Source organism: Epinephelus moara, chromosome 16 (assembly GCF_006386435.1).
Source record: "Epinephelus moara isolate mb chromosome 16, YSFRI_EMoa_1.0, whole genome shotgun sequence".
Classification (NCBI taxonomy): domain Eukaryota; kingdom Metazoa; phylum Chordata; class Actinopteri; order Perciformes; family Serranidae; genus Epinephelus; species Epinephelus moara.
The window spans coordinates 12,187,350-12,207,278 of record NC_065521.1 but is presented as its reverse complement, the minus strand read 5'-3'; the positions used below and the strand labels follow the sequence as shown (position 1 = coordinate 12,207,278).

Genomic DNA, 19,929 nt, shown 5'->3' with positions numbered 1-19,929 from the left:
ATTGTTTAAGTGTAAGCATTATCAGCATTTAAAGTCTCCATAGGTTCGATCATTAATATTGAAATAGTAAAGGCCTTGAGGCTTGGAATGACATTTCACTTACAATCGACTTAATTCTTGAATTCACTCCCATGTTGCAACGTGTGGCCTCAGAAACTCTACTGTAGGAGGAGAACAGTAGCTGTCAGGGAATTACATGAGGGGCACGTGTTAATTAAGTTTTCTAGAGTTAGTGAATAAAGTGTTGTTGATGATAACAACATTTACACTAACACAGCACGTTTATATCTGCTTTCTGACCCACATAGCAAGTTACAAGGACATAAGCCATAATTATGACCGCACTCCTGTATGCTCAGTCCACCGTGAATCATTGCGAGACCACAATGGAGTTAGTCATCAGCAACTCCGCCGCAGTGGCCACTCTCTCCTTTTAGGCTCTTTGGTTGTCCTAACGTTGTCAAATATCGCGGTAGCCGCCTCCCTAATCACTACGTAATGTGCCGTGCTGCTTCTAGCGGCGCTGGTGACAGTGCTGAAAGCTGTTGGGGTGAGTTTTTATTAATTTTCTTATTTTATGTAACAGCTCAACTATTTGTTTAAACTGTATCAGTAAGACGTTTATCTTCCACATTCAGTGGGTGTTTAGAATTGACCGGGGTATCCAGTACTTTGTAATACGCAGAGCTCGGGCCTGGGTGGGGGCAGCCGTATTTTTCCTCACCATAAATCACCACACACAAGGACCAAGCCGTCCAGCAGCATGCTAGCTAACCGTAGCCGCTATTAGCCACTTAGCATTTTGAACGGCCTAGCTATGTGGTTAACGGTACACAGAAACAACTCTGTATTTCTTAAATGTGCCTAGTGTATCAAATGGGCAACACTTTAGTGAAATGGCTGTGTCAAGCGTTAGTGACAAACGCAGTACGTTGATTGATAAGGTTTTAGCACGAGCTTCCGATCGCTTGTTATAGCTTCTTTGTTGTCCCGTCCTCGTGCCGTTAGCGCAGATAACGTTATCTCTGCGATATATTTGTGTATGTACAGATGCAACTGTTAGTTATTTCCGATTTATTTGACACTGGTTAACTTCTTATACGTGTACATCGCCCATTAAATAACAAATGATCAAGCTCCAGTCCTCCGTCGGCAGTCACTTTCATATCGACCATTCCAAACTCTCATTTTGTCCGTTCAATCAAATTTAACTATCAAAATACCTGGTGTCGGATTGAAGTGCGCGGTGCTACCCAGTCCCACAAAACGTGATTTTACTAAAATATATTAAATATTTGTTTATAACTTGAATGCCGAATTTGTCGCGACACCCAGTGGTTTTGTGACAAGCCTTGAATAATGTTCTACCACGTTACGCACTTTTGAGAAAACACAAAATATTAAAGATCTGTTTTCCTGGATGAAGCTTGGCATACTTGTCTCGCTGTACAAGAATGACATGATTGTGTGCGTACTTTCCGCGAACTTTATGATCAGACTTTTAGCCACGTAAGTTACTTTGTGATAACAACTTAAAATGTGTGGTGTGATTAGTATTTGAGCTAAGTTGTGGTGTAATGACAGTGTCGCAGTGAATTAATTGACACGTAAAAGTTGGATACGCCCGGGGGTATGGGCTGTTTACGACTTTAGCGTTAGCGAGATGCTAATCTGTGTTTGCCCACACAAGGTCACAAAGATGATGCGATTTATACTTGACTGCTGGCTGTGTGCGTTACTTTGATAAGAAACAAGTAAGACCGCGACACGTAACCCATTTTCGATCTTGTAGGCACATATATTTTAGAGTTTGGCATGTGTTGGAAATTAGCAGGCTCGCTAAAATGTGACGTTTTCGATAGAGTTGCATGCCGCAACGTGTTTGATCAGGCCATATTCCAGCTGAGGATGGCGGATTGCTAGGAAGTCACATGGTTGGTACTGTCAGGGCGGTTGTTGTTCGGGCCCAGACCAGGGTAGCACAGTCATGTTAAAGCTTGCTAGACTACAGACTTTATCGTGGGTTTATTAGCTGTTCTGTCGAAACAGGGGCAGCCTGTATGGTTCTTAGTATTTCTTGTTTAATGATTACCGAGTTAAACTGTGTCTTTATATTCATTAAAGTGCTGAAACGGCCAATCGGTGCTGGTGGTGTAGTGGGTGGATTTTTTTCTCCTCCTGCGTCACCAAAAGCTGTAAAAGGGGAACAGGAAAGTACATCTCCCCCAAGGTTGTTTTCACTGAAGAGTTGTTCTTGTTCACTGCTCATAACCTTTAACCCACTCCACCAATGAATCTTGTGATAACTGACTTCATTGTTTGACCTATCCCTAGGATGTAGGATAGGGTAGCTTTTAGTCCCTGGGGGTTTAGTATTCATCTAAGGCTTGCAAATGTCAACAAAAGTGCTTGTTGGTTAATCTGGATTAATTTGGATATGAATATCAAGGACACATCCTCAAAAAAGGCCCCCTCCCCACCACTAGGAGTCCCATTTGAGCATGTTTACAACGTTATATTTTAAAGTTCCGGGAAGTATGTGGGATGGGACTTATTGCAACACAGTCACAGCTGAATAGATATCATGTGTCCCCAGTTGGCTCACCCTGCTTGTTTTCAAAGCAGTGTATTTAGGTCAACAACACTCTGCTCTAGCCTTATGATGGAGAGCAGTTTCTGAGTTTTTGATTTACATTTATCAAAATTCACACACATGGTATGCATACACATATATAATTCACATTGATTGCTTGTTTGGCTTCACCTGTTTACTGAACTTATACAGTAAGTGTGCAAAATAGTTGTGGGCTGATATACAAAACAGAGGGCCCTGGTCAGAAATGGTGCCATAAATATCATGGCCTGAACAGAAGGCCTGCACAAGGACTTGTTGATCCACTGCTCTTACTTGCGAGGCAGCTGCCCAGCATTGTGGGCTGCATTCAGAGGCATCTGAGTAAAACCTTTTTATATACATAGGAGCCTAGGGGCAAATAATCTCATGTTCTCAAAAAACTTGAGGCCACTAGTCTTTATTGATATTGTTTTTCATTCTCATTAGTTGACAGTGAAATCAACTTTCTCTGCCTCATTACAGACACTCAGAGACCTTTGGCCTTTTTTGTTAGCCCTAAAAGTTTGATCTCTAAAGTTGTTGTTAATCAATTTAAAGTGACAGTGAAAGTCATCAGTTTTGCTCATCTAACCACATGTGCTTTTTCCCCCAACAGTATGAAGTGAAACGGAACTGAATTTTTGTACCATCCGCAACTGCTTCAAGTTCAGATCATAACAAAGAAACTGAAGACAAAACTCCCAAAACAAGCAAAGTTGCAACACTGAAGACACGTAGGGAAAAAACGGATCACTTCAAGGGTTTAAAACACACGAAGTAACCAAATCCTGAAACGACCAAAGAAGACGCACATCAGCCCAATTGAAACACAGAAGAGAAGCAATCCTATGCCCAAGCATATTCTGCGAAGACTAACTGATCTGAAACCAGAAGTTTGTGCCTACTCAACAGCTTTGACAAAGCACACGTCCCAACGCTGCTCCTAGCCCTCCTCATCCTCACCACACCACCGACTCACCACCGGGGTGTGGAGTGGGCTGCTATCTGCTAGTTTTACCTTCCCCCCATAGTTCCCCCCATCTTTCCCTTCCTCTACTTCTCCCACTGTTTTCATTGTATTTTTTTTTCTAAGCAGTGTTATTGCACCTGCGTTTGCCTTTTTTGTGCTAGATTTCTCCCCTTTTTTGCTTTATGCAACCATCTAGAACTTGTGCCAGAAACCTGTAACAAGTGTGTGTGTGTTCAACTGTGTGCGTGAAGAGATCTGCAGGAACTGCATAGTCATCGAGATCCTGAGAATTACAAGATTCAAGACGACGAATAAAGGTGGGTCTTAGTTGGTAGTCGCTCTATAACATGAGACCTGTTATGTCAATCACAGCTGTACTTTAAAGTTGTAAAAGTCATTTATGATATAATTTATCATGTTTTGATGGATTTTCATCCCTAAATATACTGAAAATATTCCTCTAAGGGGGGTTAAGAATTGAGATAAAAACATTTGATACTGCAAGTTGGGTGGAATTCAGAAATTGTAACTAGTTAATTCGCAGTTTGTACACATTCCTCTAATATACAGATGTATAAACACAGATTGTGTAACACTCAGCACTGATTCAGTTTGGCCAGCTGCACTGATTTTAGGCAGCAATGCAGAGGTTGTTTTCTTTTCGTCACTAAACACAAATATTCTGCATTTGTCCTCTTTGTCAAAGTTGGATGTTGTTCAAGCAAACAAACAGGCGTGCTACTATTTTTAAAATGCCTTTTATTGAATCTGGATCTGGATTTGTGGCCTCATCAATTAAAGTTTGGGGTTCTCAATTTTTAAATTACATCTTCACTGATTTGCAGCAGCTGATTTCACTGTTTAGCACACTTTCCAGGGCTCGACTATAAGGGTTGCCCCATTCCCCAGGTGTGCAAGTGGTAAAAAAGAAAAAAACACATTGCCTTTCCAGAGCCTGATAATGGAAATAGCTAAGGAGTGATCCATCTCCTCTCTGAGAGTTGCTCATGCGCAGTACCAATCGGGCACTTGTAAAAACATGGCGGCAGGTAAAGACAAAGTCTCTTAACTGAAGCTCGAGGGAGCTTTTCAGTTATCCTGGAAACCGGAGTTTAGTTGATAGTGCAAGAGGATGTTTGCAATGCTTCAACGATGTATTCCACAGCTGTCTGCAAGTTTAAAGGCGAGTTGGATAAAACAGTGTTGTTTTGCACGACAGTTACCTTTTAGTCTTTGCTGTTATTAAATAACCACTAATAAATAGGACAGTGTACAGGGGAAGTAAAAATTGATTTTGGGCAAGTAGATTTTTGACCCACTTGTCTGACTTGGCAGGTCGGGGGGGGCATTAATGGTGAACCCTGCCTTCAACTACTGAAATGGAATATCAGTGAAAGCAGCTGCTGCAGTGTTTGTTTTGAAATGAGCCTTGTACATTATTCCTCTTTGCACATGATTAAGCATTTCTAATGTGAAATGTGTGTGATAAGTGATATCGTGTTGGAAGTTTGATTCTATCATGTGAGTGACCTCTACATTGCCATTTGCTAAAGATAACTCTTCTTAAAACATAAGCCAGCTGAACTGAACCGCCACCACCTCTAAACAGTTAAACTGGTTATTCAGTTTAGTTTGAGTATGATTTGATTGCCTTCCCACACCCAGCCCGCACCTTTTTCCTATTCTGTCGTTTTAAAGTCATATCCTCCCCTGGTTTTTGCCTTTTCAACTCCCTCCCTGGGGGATAAAAGCCCACACTTGTTTTCCTTTGTTTGTGACACTTGGCACACTGGCTGAACTATCTGCCTTACCCATTATGTTTGTCCCTCTCTTCACCCTTGCAGACATCCAGCGGTGTATCATTGGGTGGTTACATAAAAAATAGAACTTAACAGTCAAGCCAAAAAAAGAAAAAAAATCAAACAAGTAATCAAGTTCAGCAAGTGCTCAAGCAAGTTTGGTCCGAGTTTATGGGAAAATATGGGCAGCCCCTGGAAAGGCTTTGTTGAGTTTACCTTGCCTGCGTCGCCACCCACCGCGTTTGTTAGCGCTGACCTGAGCAGCACCTCCCCTGTCGGACTCAGCCTGTCGCCATATGGCCGATCCGTAAGTTCCACCTTCCCACCTCTTTTCTACGTGCCCCACCCCATCGAACACCCATCTACCCACCTTGCCCTGCATCTCTCTGCTGTGAATGGCCTAACCTCTTTCATCCTTTTCGGGCTCCCGAGACTAGCCTCTACTCAGTTATATTGTTGCAGGGTGAGGGGTGTTCTGTGGATTAGACTTAACAACTCCTAAAGAGCCTTTTTTTCTCTTTTCCTCCTTATTTTTACTTTGCGTCACAATCTAGTAAAACCTTAGTCGGCCCATGACACAACCAAATTATGTTGGGCTACTTAAATGCTTGTACATAACTTCACTCGATTCAAGGCAATAAGAATACAAGCTAAACTGCATACCAGTTGGCTCTGGTATGTAGTTAAAAACTGTAATCAGTTAAATGGGTAGTATTTAAAAGTACTAACCCATCAGCTTTGAACTAAAATCCTTCATTATCTCTGAGACCAAAAGTTTTTTTTCCCAGGATGTTTGAGAGTTATAGCCTCAAGGGCAACCAAACACTCAGGCATGAGGCCCTGTGGACTCAGGCCTTTAATGTCCTGTATTTAAGGATGCTAAAGGATAAATGACGTCTACATGCAGCATATTAAGAGTAGGTCATTGCCGTAGTGCAGTTCAGGGCCTAACAGAAGAGGCTGCTCTGGGACCCCCCTCATAACCCATAACCCATCACCAACTCTCTGTCCACTGTAGAAGCACCGCTATTTGACCTGTCATTTGCATTTTCTGATCCTCCATCTTCAGTAGTTTTATTTTACTCGACCTTGAGTAACATTCGCGGCACTGCACCTAAACCACTTCACCTTCACTGGCCGGCTGGTTAGCCTAATCTTTTCAGTTTTTAGTCTGCCGCCTTCTCTGTAGAGCCATTCCTGTTTGGTTAAACTAGTATTTTCAAGCATCGATTAGTGCTATCAATTGATGCCGCAACGTGAGGTTGTCACGGTAGCAGATCCATTGGTAAGAGGTGGCCTTGTGGTTTTCTTGTGACTTGGTGTCAAGGTGTCAGGATGTAAGTATTGGTGGTTGTGATGAGCTCAAATGGCATTAGAAAAACCTTTTGGATACAAGAACATGTAGTATATTGCAAAATGTATACATGTTGGGCCTCCAAAAATTGGTGCATGGGCATACACTGGGTGTTGTGTGAAATAATGGCAGATTAGTGAGGTCAAATAGATAATACAGTATTTTATAACATAATACGGGATAACAACTGGTTTTGCATGGTAACCACTTGAGAAATCTGGATAAGGTTCATTTGAAGAAAGGAAAAAAAAGTTAAACACCGATTGTGCTCCTTTTCAAAGCTGTTGCCTCCTCCTAACAGCAGATACAAGTCCTATCCCCAGTGTCAGAAATGGAAAGAGGCTCATCTGAACCTCCAGTGGCTCGCAACACTGGCTCTGCCCCATCTACCTCTACTGGTCCCATGCCTATCCCCCGCTCCTCCTCCGTCTCTTGCCATCCCCACCCAGGAAGTAAAAAACACAAGCGGACTCCTTTGTATCAGAGATCAGTAAGAGGGCATGTTCGGCGGTGCCCACACTGACTTAACAGCCCTGTGAGCTGCTGTTGTGTCATGTCACTTTTGCTAACAGCATGGTTTGTAATTGCGTAAAAAGGAAGTGTGACCAGGGTGTAGTGGCAGATTTTGAGCAGCGAGTTTTTATTGATTTTCCAACTGGTTGGTTGGTTGGTTGGTTGGTTGGTTGGGAGAGTTGATGTGATGTTTAGTGTTTGTCTAACTAGAATTGCATGAAAGTTTTGTCAGTGCGTAGCTGATTTGAGACTAAAATCACTCGACAAATTCAGTGAATTTTAACTGGAGGTGCATGACACTTGTAATAACACCAGCAAGCGCCATAAAGTGTCCTTATTGTGTTTATTCATTCTTTGTTTTTTCTAGTCAATGTTAGATATTATCCTAAAATTCTATCACGCACTATCATCGTGTGTTCCCCTCTGTTGATGGCCAGATAGCCCAAGATGACTCTGATGTAGCTTTACTGTTGCTTTATAATTACTCCTCCCCACTTCCTCCTGAAGTTTGCTGTACCTGCATGTTTGAAGTGTTTTGTTTTTTTTTGTTTGTTTGTTTGGGTTTTTTTAAGGTTGGCATCAAACACTGCATTAAACTGCGTCCCACTTTATTTTTAACAATCTGGTTCATGTTGATCCACTACTGGATGCTTTTTAACACTTGTCTCTTCTTCCCCAGATGAGTTTTGACCCTGGCATGCTCCATAACAATGGACACACTGCGTACGCCAACGGCACAGGGCCCGGCATTAGAGAGACTGGTGTGGTGGAAAAGCTCCTGACTTCCTACGGGTTCATCCAGTGCTCCGAACGCCAGGCCCGTCTCTTCTTCCACTGCTCTCAGTACAATGGCAACCTGCAGGAGCTTAAAATAGGAGGTGAGAGGCCCTGTACCTGTGCACTACTCATAAATACTTAACCTCTAGAACTTGTAGTAAAGAAAAACACTTGAGTTACAGTCCTGAAATTACGTTGTCCCTCATTTGAAGTCTGCTAAGTGTTTGCTTCTCTCTCCTTAGATGATGTAGAGTTTGAGGTTTCCTCTGACAGGCGCACTGGCAAGCCCATAGCAGTGAAGCTGCTAAAGATAAAGCCAGAGGTGCTGCCAGAGGAGCGCATCTCGGGCCAGGTGGGGCCAGACCTGCACGCCTTTCCCTTTACTGTGCTGCATGGTTATATTCATCCAGTTAAGGAACACCATTTTATTTTTGGTTTTGTCGTTGTCTGTCAATATAACATTTGATATTGCCCATTGTGTGTTTTGGGCAGGGGATGTATTGTAAGTAAACTGCTAAATGTGATCCCCCTCTTATCCTGCATCAAAGTAAGAAGAAAAAAAAAATTCCCATCAAGATTTGGAATACATTTGAATTTCAGATTTGCTTTTTGCGCTGACCTGCATGTTTGCTGGAGGTGCTGAATGTCCATAGAACAAATATGGTCATGTAATTAATGAAATTGCCCAATGGGCGTACTAATTTCTCTCTGAATGCTCACAGCAACTAGTATAGCACAGCAGTTGGTTAGTTTCTCAAACCAAAACAAATCTTACGTGTACCCGTCTGGTACAGGTCTATAAAGAGTCAAATGAGCCATACGCTGCATCATTAAGGTCAGCAGGGGACGACAGAACTGTGCCATGACAGACTTTGGTGCTTGGCTCTTTGTTGATGTACAGTTGATAACATGCAAGTGATGCTGCTTGTCTTGTAATGCATACACATGATACATCTAGGTCTGCATATAGAGGACAATGTGACTCGACACGTACACTGATTCATTCACTCATAAGCTGTTCAGTCAGGTCATCAACATGCCTGAGGCTGTTAAGGGGCCTGACAGTATATACAGATCTCACACAGAAGCGCAACCATGCTAACCTGCGGGAAGTTCACCACATTTGTGACACTTGATATACTCGTTACTGTGACATTTGAAATTCAGCCATTTCATCCATCACATGTCCAGAGATATTTGAATTGGGCTATATAATTACTAATGGACTGTCTACCTACGATTGGCAAAGCAGTGCGTTAATGGCCTCCATTTGTCATTTCCTCCTTTTTCTGCAGGTTGTCTCAGCAATCCCCGTGCACCTGGATGGAAAATCTGCTCCTGGCCAGGTGCCCACTGGCAGTGTTTGTTATGAAAGAAATGGGGTAAGTGGCATCGACAACAGCATGCTCGATTAACAAAATGCAGATTGTCATTAAAATTTTTATCCTTCCACTCTTGGGGATTTTTACAAAGAGCACTCAATTACTTGTTCCATGCCTGGCTCGGTTTTGCTAAATACCTACTTACAACTGCTTCCACGTTATGATTTATGATGATGTATGTCAATGATATGCAACCATATGCTGTGGAGAGCTCAGAGTCTGCATGTGTTCAATCCAGGCACACACGGTGACTGGGTAAATATATATTGTTTATTTATGCACAGGAACCAGATGGTGTTTAGTGTTTGTAGCGGAACGCGAATTTGAACACCTGTCCATTGGAGGCTTTTACAAGTTAAAACAGAAAAAAGAAAAGAAAATACATCCCCAAAAACACACCCTAATAATCCACGTACGGAAATACATAACACAAAATGAAAATTCAGGTGCGCCTATAGTGGAACAACAACAAAGAAGAAGCAGAAGTACGAAGCAGAAATAAGAAGAAGAAACTAGACATAAGAAAGACGATTATCAACATGGAAGGAGCTGAGGTGGTTGCTGGGTTTCTGGCGTGTCTCTTCATTTACATGGTGGTGGAAGCTATAGACGACTCCTCATCTGCTGAGTTTCAAAAATGCTGGCTATTTTGTCGCTTTCTGTTGACATCACATCCCGCCTTGAGTATATCCAGTCAGCACCAAGTAAACCCCAAGCCCCAGCCAGGAGTTTTTCGGGGCCGTTCTGAGTACCTACTCCGAGGCAGGGACTTGTTTAGCCCCTGTAAAAGTTCCAGAACTCTGTCCTTCGGGGTGGTTCCTGTGGTGGAGACACGCACCAACGGCCCCGTATAATTACCCCGAAGTTCCTGAGGTGGAAACGGGCCTATTGTTCTTTCTCTTTTAGCCATAATTCAGTACCTCCTCTTAAAACATTAAAATTGTGTTGCATTTTCAATTCAGTTGGTAGACAGATCCGTGGTTTTGCTCCTTTAACAGAAAAGACTGATCGCAGCCATATTCAGTTTTGCGTAATGCAATGCGGCAGTTACTGTTTAAGGCCAGTGTGTTGACTCTATTGGTGTGCTGGTGTCTTGTAACAAATGTATTAAACGGAGATGGAGCATGACCATATAAAGATTTAAAAATAACCTTCAAGTCAGAATAGCTCTATGTCAATAGGTGTGTCCACAACCCTTTAAAAAGTTTGCCACTGTTGTGACTTTCCACAGGAAGTGTTCTACCTTACCTACACCCCTGATGATGTGGAGGGAAATATCCACCTGGACACCGGTGACAAAGTCAGCTTTTATATGGAAACCAACAAGCAGTAAGTCTTTACACCATGTCAGCATTGTCTTAATTTCCAGTTTTCACTTAATTTTATAATTAATATTTCTTGTATTGCAGTACTGGTGCAGTCAGTGCTCGGAACATTCAGCTGGTGAAGAAGAAGCAAATGAGGTGCCAGGGTGTGGTGTGTGCTACAAAGGTAAGGGCTAAAATCATCACATGGGCCTGTTATATTAAACAGGTTAGACAGATTATGGTTATCTTTGTCATAGCTGACCTCACTAAAATGCAACACTAAATGCACTATCCAAAACATCAGAGAAGACAAGCTGTACACACAGCCCTGGATTTACACACCTAGCAACTAGCTTGTTTGCAAAAAGGGCAGGGTTTGTAGCAAACAGCCTTATGTATGATGTTGGATAGCCCAGCATTATTATATCTGGTTTCATACTACAGTTCCAACTATACAGACGAAAAGAATTAAATGTTTACTAAAATACATTACAATCTTTTCAGGAGGCTTTTGGCTTCATTGAGAGGGCTGATGTGGTGAAGGAGATCTTCTTTCACTACAGCGAGTTCAAGGGTGATCTGGAGGCTCTGCAGGCTGGAGATGACGTCGAGTTCACCATCAAAGACAGAAATGTAGGTGTTGACAAGCTTATTTAGCTCCACCATCCATAAATACCTGAGTAAATTTTGATCTGTGGATAGATCTTGACCAACTTTGACACCTATGTCTTATATATCCTGCCTGATTGTGTTTGCTTAACATTGTTTACATTTTATATTCTTGTGGCCACAGGGTAAAGAGGTAGCCACAGATGTAAGGCTGCTCCCCCAAGGAACAGTCATCTTTGAGGATATCAGCATTGAGCAGTTTGAAGGCACTGTCGTCAAGGTCATTCCCAAGGTTCCCACCAAGAATCAGGCAAGTAGATTACTGGTGCGGCGAGGTGAATTATGTTTTTTAGGAGGCCTTCTGTAAATCATGGACCTGTGACCCATCAACCAAGAACGTGACGTACAACTTAGACTAATCTTTCATTTTTGCTTCCACAGAATGACCCTCTACCGGGCCGTATCAGTGCCAGGATTGGTTTCACTGACAAGGAGCTGCCATTTGGCGAGAAGGACACAAAGTCCAAGGTGACCCTGCTGGAGGGAGACCACATCCAGTTCAACATCTCCACCGACCGCAGAGACAAGCTGGAGAGGGCGACCAACATTGACATCCTCCCAGACACCTTTAATTTCACCAAGGAGACCCGTGAAATGGTGAGGATTACAAAAAAAAATAAATCAGTGGGGGTTTTTTTCTGTTTTTTGGGGGGTGTTTTTTCCTCCTCCCGTGAAGTAGTCAATTATGTTACGTAATGCATCACTATATAGATAAGAGAAATTAGTGATCGGAAGAGACGTCCAAATTCAGTCAGCTGAAGTGAATCCCTTTTCACAAACTGTCACCCAATCTTCTTCTAGGGGGTGATTGCAGCTATACGTGATGGGTTTGGCTTTATTAAGTGTGTGGATCGGGATGCCAGGATGTTCTTTCACTTTAGTGAGGTCCTGGAGGAAAGCCAACTGCACATCTCAGATGAAGTGGAGTTCACTGTTGTGCCTGTAGGTCCTGTTTATAAGCTTTTCACAAAAGTATGTATTCTGTCTTACTACTTTTATTAGGCACATTTTAATCTTTTGCGGATAACAAGCTGAAACAAACTTCCTCTTGTTGCCAGGATATGCTGTCAGCTCAGAGGAACCATGCAGTGCGCATTAAGAAGCTGCCCAAGGGCACGGTGTCCTTCCACACCCAGTCTGAGCAGCGCTTTATGGGTGTGGTGGAGAAGGAAGTTGTGGCAACCACCAACAAGAATACCAGTCCCACCAAGGGCAAGGAAAAGGTACCATAGTGCACCATTATGACAGATATTCTACATAAAAATACCCCCAATGCATTCAGAAACAATAGCTTCATAGTCCACCCCAATCCCCAACCACCATCACATCAACCCTCTTCCCAGTTTTTGTTTTAGTTCTAATTTTCCTCTTTGCTTTCTCGTCCAATGACGACCTCCTGTTCATGCTCCTTGTTGGTTAGAAAAAAGACAAGGTAGGACTGAGACCTTCTGCATGAAGTCACATGAATAAAGTCCCACAAATAAATGCTAGAGATGCTTGTATTGTAGGCAAATGTGTGGCAAACGCATACAATTGTCTATGTATCTCACTAACATTTAGACTAAGAAATGATTGATTCCTAGACTGTCTATGAACAGTCTAAAATCTAACTCATGCAGTCTAAGAATACTGGATTTACAAGTTGTTGACAAGCCTTGTTGTCTAACGGGTCTCTGTTTCTCTTATTTTTCAAGGCTAAAGTTGTAGAAAAGGTTGGTCTCTGCAGGCCTCTGGCCCGCCGATTGCCTCCTTTGCCTCATTAGTTGACAGCATGGTATTTGATCACCATTTAACCCATAGACATGCACTCAAACGTTGTATCACTGATTGAGTGAGTGAGGGCTGCACAATTAATGAAGAAACAATAGTCCCAGTTTCTAGTATGGGTTTTGGGAACAGTGTCTTTAGTAATATATGTATCATAATTCAGTAACGTTCATTTTCCTTTGGTCCTCCCTAAATGTTATAAGCAGCACCTTGAATAGTCACTTAATGAACTACTTTCCTGGTCTCAGTTTCTCTGTGCTCCTTTTTTAGCACTTCAAGACAGTTTAGAAATATTGTTGCACCCAAACTGATTATAGTAATTGGAAGTGGCAGCAAGAGCATAACAACAGATTAAGAAGCATAAAATAGTGTGCTTATTTTCTGTGATCAAGCAGCCTTGCAATCTTAATTTCTACCCCCAAAGCTTTTATTGGGATTATATGCCTAACATGATAATGACAGTAAATTGCATGCTGTGATTGGTTCATTCAATTACTGTGAATAACTTAGACAAGTATAAATTATGTGAGTATTGCTGAAGTGTTCCCAATGAGGCTGCAATAGTGATCTGTAATTATGCAGCCCTTCGTAGTAGGCTGTAACTCAGAGCTGTCGCAGTAGAATAGGCTAATGCTAACCATCTAGGCTGCTTCACAATAAATCATTGCAAACACTGTTGCCTCTCACATGCTTGTGTGGGCTGTCTGCACACCATCCTCTAATACACTTAAATCATCCGATTGAATCGTGAGACATTTGTAGCTTACACCAGTTTTGTTAAGAAACAGGTGTAGCATTGATTGAGACTATGGCCTTGGCTGAGGCCAGCTGGATCAAGCGTAGGTGATGCTCATTATCGGGAAGATAATGTGGTTTGTTGGCCTCTCTGTAGGAATCAGAGGAAGGAGTGATTGCATATGAAGACTGTGGAGTGAAGCTCACTGTGGCATACCATACCAAGGACCTAGAGGGAGGAGGATACCCACAGGTTGGAGACAAGGTATCTGCTGAGTGACACTGGGCTCAGGGATTTTGCTTAAGATTAAATGAAGGTGGTATGAAGGCTTAAAAAAATCCTTATTGAAAGGAACATAGAAATAATGAACTCAGACAGTGCTGAAGAGGTGGGCAGTAGCATGAGGTCTGCTCCTAATACAGACAAATGCTTTTAATATTACCCAACTTTTGTGGCTGTGTCTGCAGGGGTGATTTGGGCCTTGTTCAGACTGCCAGCCCAAATTGTGTTTTTTTTTGTTGTTTTTTTTATAAATCTGATTTAGATCATATTTGGAAGTTGTTTTGAAATGCGATTACAATTGGATTACTGCCGATGCACCCCAGTTCAGCCACTATGGCCGCTCAAATCTTATTTCAAATTGTCTTTGAATGCAACACACACCATCAAATCATGACTGGAAGTGGTGAGTAGATCCATGATGCTACTAGCAGAATGCTAAAGTGGACAATATGAGGAACAACAGTCCATGGACAGACAGAATTATTTGAAGGGTGAAATGATGGACCTCCATTTCTCATGCTTCTGCATTAAAAAGCAGCGTCCCCATTGTTGCTAAATGGTTTCTGATGCCTATGTCATTATCACAGCCACCCATGCAGATAGGTTGGTGATGTCTGGACACACAAGTCAGATCTGATTACTTGTAAATAACAGTGCACACAGTCTGTTTTCAAGACCTGATTTGAGAAACAAATCTGGTTTGCCTCCACTCTAAACATAGCATTAGATTCTTTAAACTCACAATGTTGTTTGTCTACCCCCTGTGAGTGACTTACTATGGTTGTCCTCTAGGTGGAGTTCTCCATCAACGAAGTGAAGCGAACTGGCCAGCAGAGTGCGGTCTCCATTAGGGTCCTCAACCGTAATGCCTCCAATGCAAAGAGGCTGCTTGGATTTGTTGCTACACTGAAGGACAACTTTGGCTTCATTGAGACAGCAAATCATGACCAGGAGATTTTCTTTCACTACAGGTAAAGGTTTAAGTAATGGCTGCCTTTGGATGAGTTAGTTGCTGATTTACTTGTTTATGGCATTTAACTATCTGTAAATTTAAATGCAAGTCTCAGTGTTTATCCATTTTCTCCTCAGTGAAATGTGTGGAGACTTGGAGAGCTTGGAGCTGGGCGACACAGTGGAGTACACGCTCTCTAAGGGAAAAGGAAACAAAGTCAGTGCTGAAAAGGTTACCAAAGTGGCTGCAGGTAACTTGCTGTTTAAATTGACATTATTCATATTTGTAATACCGTGTTCTTTTATGGCGGTGATGGTGGGAATGCCTACAAACAAAAGGTGTGTGAAGTCCACTGTTCTCCTGTTTTTAGTGAATGGCATCAGTGAGGATGTTGGTGCAACAGTGATGATGGGGAAAGTCATCCGTCCCTTACGCAGTGTGGACCCCTCCCAGACAGAATACCAAGGGCTTATTGAAGTCACAGAGGAAGGTTGGTGTCAAGTTATGATGGGACTTGTAAATCCAACATTTGAAGTAGAGTTATTTCTTGGGGTTAACAGGGTATCATCTCCTTCTCCCTTTGTTATTGGTTCAGGTGCAACTAAAGGGCAGAATTATCCCTTTGGAATCATGGGTATGTCAAACAAGGCCGATTGTCTGCAGAAAGGAGAGCTTGTGAAGTTCCAGGTTTGCACAGTAGCCCAAACTGGACAGAAGATGGCCTGTTATGTGGTACCTCAGCGTAGAGCCATGGTGGAGTGTGTCAAAGACCAGGTAGTGATGGTTTATTGAAGTTTTATTAATGCTCATTTCATCACATGTATCAAAAACCTCAATGTTGAAGCTGCTGGTACTACAGCACAGGTTACGTGAGTGCATGAATGACTTCCAGTATTGAATCCTGAAGTTGCTGTTTTATTGCCCCCAGTTTGGCTTCATCACATATGAAGTTGGTGAGAGCAAGAAGCTGTTCTTCCATGTAAAAGAAGTGCAAGATGGCCTTGAGCTCCAGACCGGGGATGAGGTGGAGTTCTCAGTTGTCCTCAATCAACGCACAGGAAAATGTAGTGCCTGCAACGTACGCAGAGTCAGGTAAGGACTCCAGAACCGGGTTTACCTTTTGGTTCATTTATTATTAGGGCTTATGTTGTTGGGAATATCCTGTATGTTTGGTAACATAAGATAATGACCACTGAGACCAATTATTTTTTGTACTTGGCTTTCCAGCGAGGGGCCTAAACCAGTGGTGACTCCACGTCCAGATCGTCTGGTTAACCGATTGAAGAGCATCACTCTTGACGACGCCAGTGCTCCCCGCCTGGTGATTGTAAGACAGCCCCGCGGTCCTGACAATTCAAAGGTACAACCCGGCCTGTTGCCACATTTTGTCGGCAATATGAATGAAGCTGCTTATCAGTGACCTGATTGTAATTCTCTTGAAATCAGAGCTCATTTTTGTATCAAATATTGTAAAGTAGGAATGTCAGCGGTTTATCATTAATCACTTAACCTGGTGGAATATTTTTGACTTGTCACTCATGTTAGTCTAAAGGTTAATTTTGTTACACTTCAGTTTACTGCACTGCGCACCACCTAGTTATGGTGGGAGCCAGCTAGCAGTGCCTACAGCTAGTAACACTATCCTGACCAAACATTGTTGCTGTGGAAACACTGTGCCCACCCTCTGGTCTCCCCTCAGGTCACTCCAGTGGGTATGTGACTCATTTATGAGCCTCAATCCCCATTTGGCATTGTTAATTATTATTGTCAGCTCTGTTAGCACCATTAGCAGTGTCGGCACGGTTAGTGGTGCTAACAATGCTAAAGGGATTTTGTTGCTCAAAATGAAGCCACTTACTCACCGGGGCTACCTGGGGCAGACCATAGGGTGGCCATCATGTTTTTGCAGCAATATCAGTGCCGCTAACTCCCACCCCTTTTTGGATGGTGAGCAGTGCAGAACGGCCCAAGCCAGCTAACCAGGCTGGAGGGTGTGCAGTGGGCACTATGTTTCCTCATGTTAACATGGTTAGTTAGCGGTTAATGCGTGTCGAGCTATTAAGCAAAATTAACTAGAACTGACATCCCTACTGTAAATACAAAGTTGTCAAGAAAACATTTTTGGTGGAAGGACTATTCACTGTATTATATTCTGACTATAACATAATAATTACAATTGAGTACCTGGAAAAAATAAAGGTAGTAGTTCTTCATTTATGTTGGTTACAACATTAATTTCATCCATCCTCTTCTTTACAGGGCTTCAATGTGGAGCGCAAGACTCGCCAGCCCGGCGTCATTGACTGAGCAATACAGAGCCCACCCTGTTTGGTGTTGGTGGGATGCTGTCCCAAAGGGCAATAGCAGGGGATAAGGGAATTTGATTTGACACATGCTTGTACACACAAACTCATACAGAAAACATACGCACACATACAGTAATCGGCATGTGTAATCCTCGTCCCCATCGATACCTTCGAGGGAACTTTTCTCATTCCACAGTTCCCTGCCTCCCATGTATGATGTACTTGATACAGAGTTCCACACTGCAGTCTACATGGGGTCTCTGAGTGTATGCGTGTGTGATGTATCCTAGAAGTGATTATAGTGTGTAACGGAGGTTATTTGTTTCTGAGGGTCTTGTCCCTCTAAATCAGAGTGATGACTGTGTGGCTGTCTATGTCCCTATCTTTTTGAATCTGCTTTGTCTGGAATTCTGCACCTGTAATCTGTCCAGTAGTTTGCCTGGGTGAATGAGTGTGAATGTTTGCATGTCTTTGAGCATCTGCTCCATTTTTTTTCTCATATTTTTGCTCCTTTACCCATGGAAACTCAAAATGGTTTCATTGTCGGGTTTCCACTACTGTATGCTTTCCTACAAAACGCATAAAGCAAAGCAAAGTTCCCTCCATAAGGAGGATCATATTTCTCATGTGCGAGCTTAAACTGAGGATTCTTCTCTGCTCGTTTTTTTTGAGCAGTTTTTAAAACGCTTTATTGAAGAGCTGAAGTGAAAGCATGGTGTGTGTGTGTGTGTGTGTGTGTATGTATGTATGTATGTGTGTATGTGCGCGCGAGTGTGTGTCTGTGATGTATGTGAATGTCAAAGTAGTTAATCTAATGGGATTTACTTTACCAATCTGGAGCCTTTAGATACCTTTTTGGTATTCACATGCTCCACTTAAGCAATTTTTCCCAGGTGCAGAATTCCTTGTGGCATCTTATATCTGCAGTTCTTTTATACTATGTTTTTTTTTTTTTTTCTTGCACATATTTTTGCTTTTTTTCCATTGAAACTCAATCTGCTAATATTGAATTAAGTAAGAATAAGGTGCCTAAAAACTACAAGCAAAATAATGAAAAAAAAAAAAATGAAAAAATTAGATGTAACCTCTGTTCCCAGCCAACCGCCAAAACATTCAGAACAATCTTAGGGTGGCTTTCTTTTCTAGTAGAAATAATACTGATATGCATCCCAAACCTGTGGGTTGAACTATACTGTATGTAATGTGTGCTTTTTTTGCTTAGTGAAAGTTCATTGAAACTTCAGATATAACAAAAACTTAACTTAAAAAAAGGAGAAAGGTAATGTTAGCAATTCAGTTAAAAAAAAAAAAAAAAGCATTATGAATCAGGATACAAGTTGTTGTGTGCCAGAGACATGATGGGTGAGCTGTTGTGCCTCTGCACATTAAGTTACAGTCTAAATTAATTTCAACTTTGGAGATCACCGGGTTTCAGTTGAACCACAAACAGAGGTTCTCATGTACTTTTGTTAATGGTCTTGAATGAAACAATTGAATTAAAGTTTTATGAAAATCATGAGCTTGTGTAATTGTCTTTATTTTCAGAGAGAGGCAGCAAATCCGCTTTATTTACAGATAAATAAAAAGGATAAAGAGGCTGTGACAACAATTTATTGTGTTACATTCCAGTGTTCACTTAAGGACAAAAAAGTAATCTTAAAAAGACATTTGCAGAGATAAGACAACGGTTATAGAAAAGACAGGTGCGTTATGCATAGGTGAGCTTTCCACAGTAAGAAACCCAGTCAAGGCCTGTTGAGATGATGATGTACAAATTACCACATAAGAAGCTCAGTCAGTGGCCCAGTCCCACACCTTTAAAATGAATACTTGCACCAGTGCTCTTGAGGTGTGCTGTTGTGTATTTATATAATTTGAAAACGGTAAAATGCATTATCCAATCTCTGCTTGTATCCTCAGAGACAGCACTTTCTTTCAGCGTGAAAGTTTAAATTCTATTCAGTACGAAAAGTTAATCTCTCAAAATGAGGGCCGAATCCCTAGAATGCACAGACGAAAGCTGTCCTCTTTAAAGCAAAAGCAGGAGAACTTCCTTTTGTCCCTTTGTTTGCCAGAATGCAAGGTCACTTGGGTTGGATACCCAAAATGGGAGTCGAGCCCACCTGCAGATGCCATGTAAATTTAAAATAGGAGTCTTCCTTTGTTGCCTGTTGATTTAATTAATTAACAGACAATTAGATTAATTAATTTTGTTGTTACGAAAGCATTTCCTTTTGGAGGACATTTGATAATTATCCCCATCTGCCCATCTGTTCCCTTGCTGAGTGAAGACCACAGTGTGTCACGTCTAATACTTCACCTATTCACTAGGGGGCTCACTGAAGTAAGCGAACCAAGGTAAGTCTGTGTTACTATTGTCTGGCCTGGTCTATTGGGAGGGGCGTCACACTATGGAGATGGCCGGCCATATTGCTCGTACACATACGAACTGTTAAGTATTGGATACAAACACTCAATACAAGTTAAAACAGGAGGATCGG

The 19,929-nt window shown here is 42.0% G+C and overlaps 1 protein-coding gene across 6 annotated transcripts; it reads left to right on the top strand.

Annotated features, from left to right (window-relative positions):
* Positions 1–395: 395 nt before the first annotated feature.
* csde1 (cold shock domain containing E1, RNA-binding) lies at positions 396–18,944 on the top strand. 6 transcript variants are annotated; one of them, XM_050066040.1, is made up of 21 exons: positions 396–550; positions 3,231–3,901; positions 5,429–5,690; positions 7,930–8,128; positions 8,270–8,379; positions 9,323–9,409; positions 10,641–10,738; positions 10,819–10,900; positions 11,221–11,349; positions 11,510–11,635; positions 11,767–11,982; positions 12,187–12,327; positions 12,444–12,608; positions 14,045–14,152; positions 14,963–15,141; positions 15,260–15,372; positions 15,493–15,612; positions 15,718–15,896; positions 16,051–16,214; positions 16,350–16,482; positions 17,382–18,944. In XM_050066040.1, exons 3-21 carry the CDS (start codon positions 5,565–5,567, stop codon positions 17,427–17,429), a joined length of 2,523 nt encoding a protein of 840 aa, XP_049921997.1. In that variant the 5' UTR covers positions 396–550; positions 3,231–3,901; positions 5,429–5,564; the 3' UTR covers positions 17,430–18,944. The 6 variants fall into 6 exon arrangements, with proteins under 6 accessions (XP_049921997.1, XP_049921996.1, XP_049921994.1 ...); XM_050066039.1 differs by having other exon boundaries at positions 12,187–12,357; XM_050066037.1 differs by having other exon boundaries at positions 8,270–8,436.
* Positions 18,945–19,929: the final 985 nt, after the last annotated feature.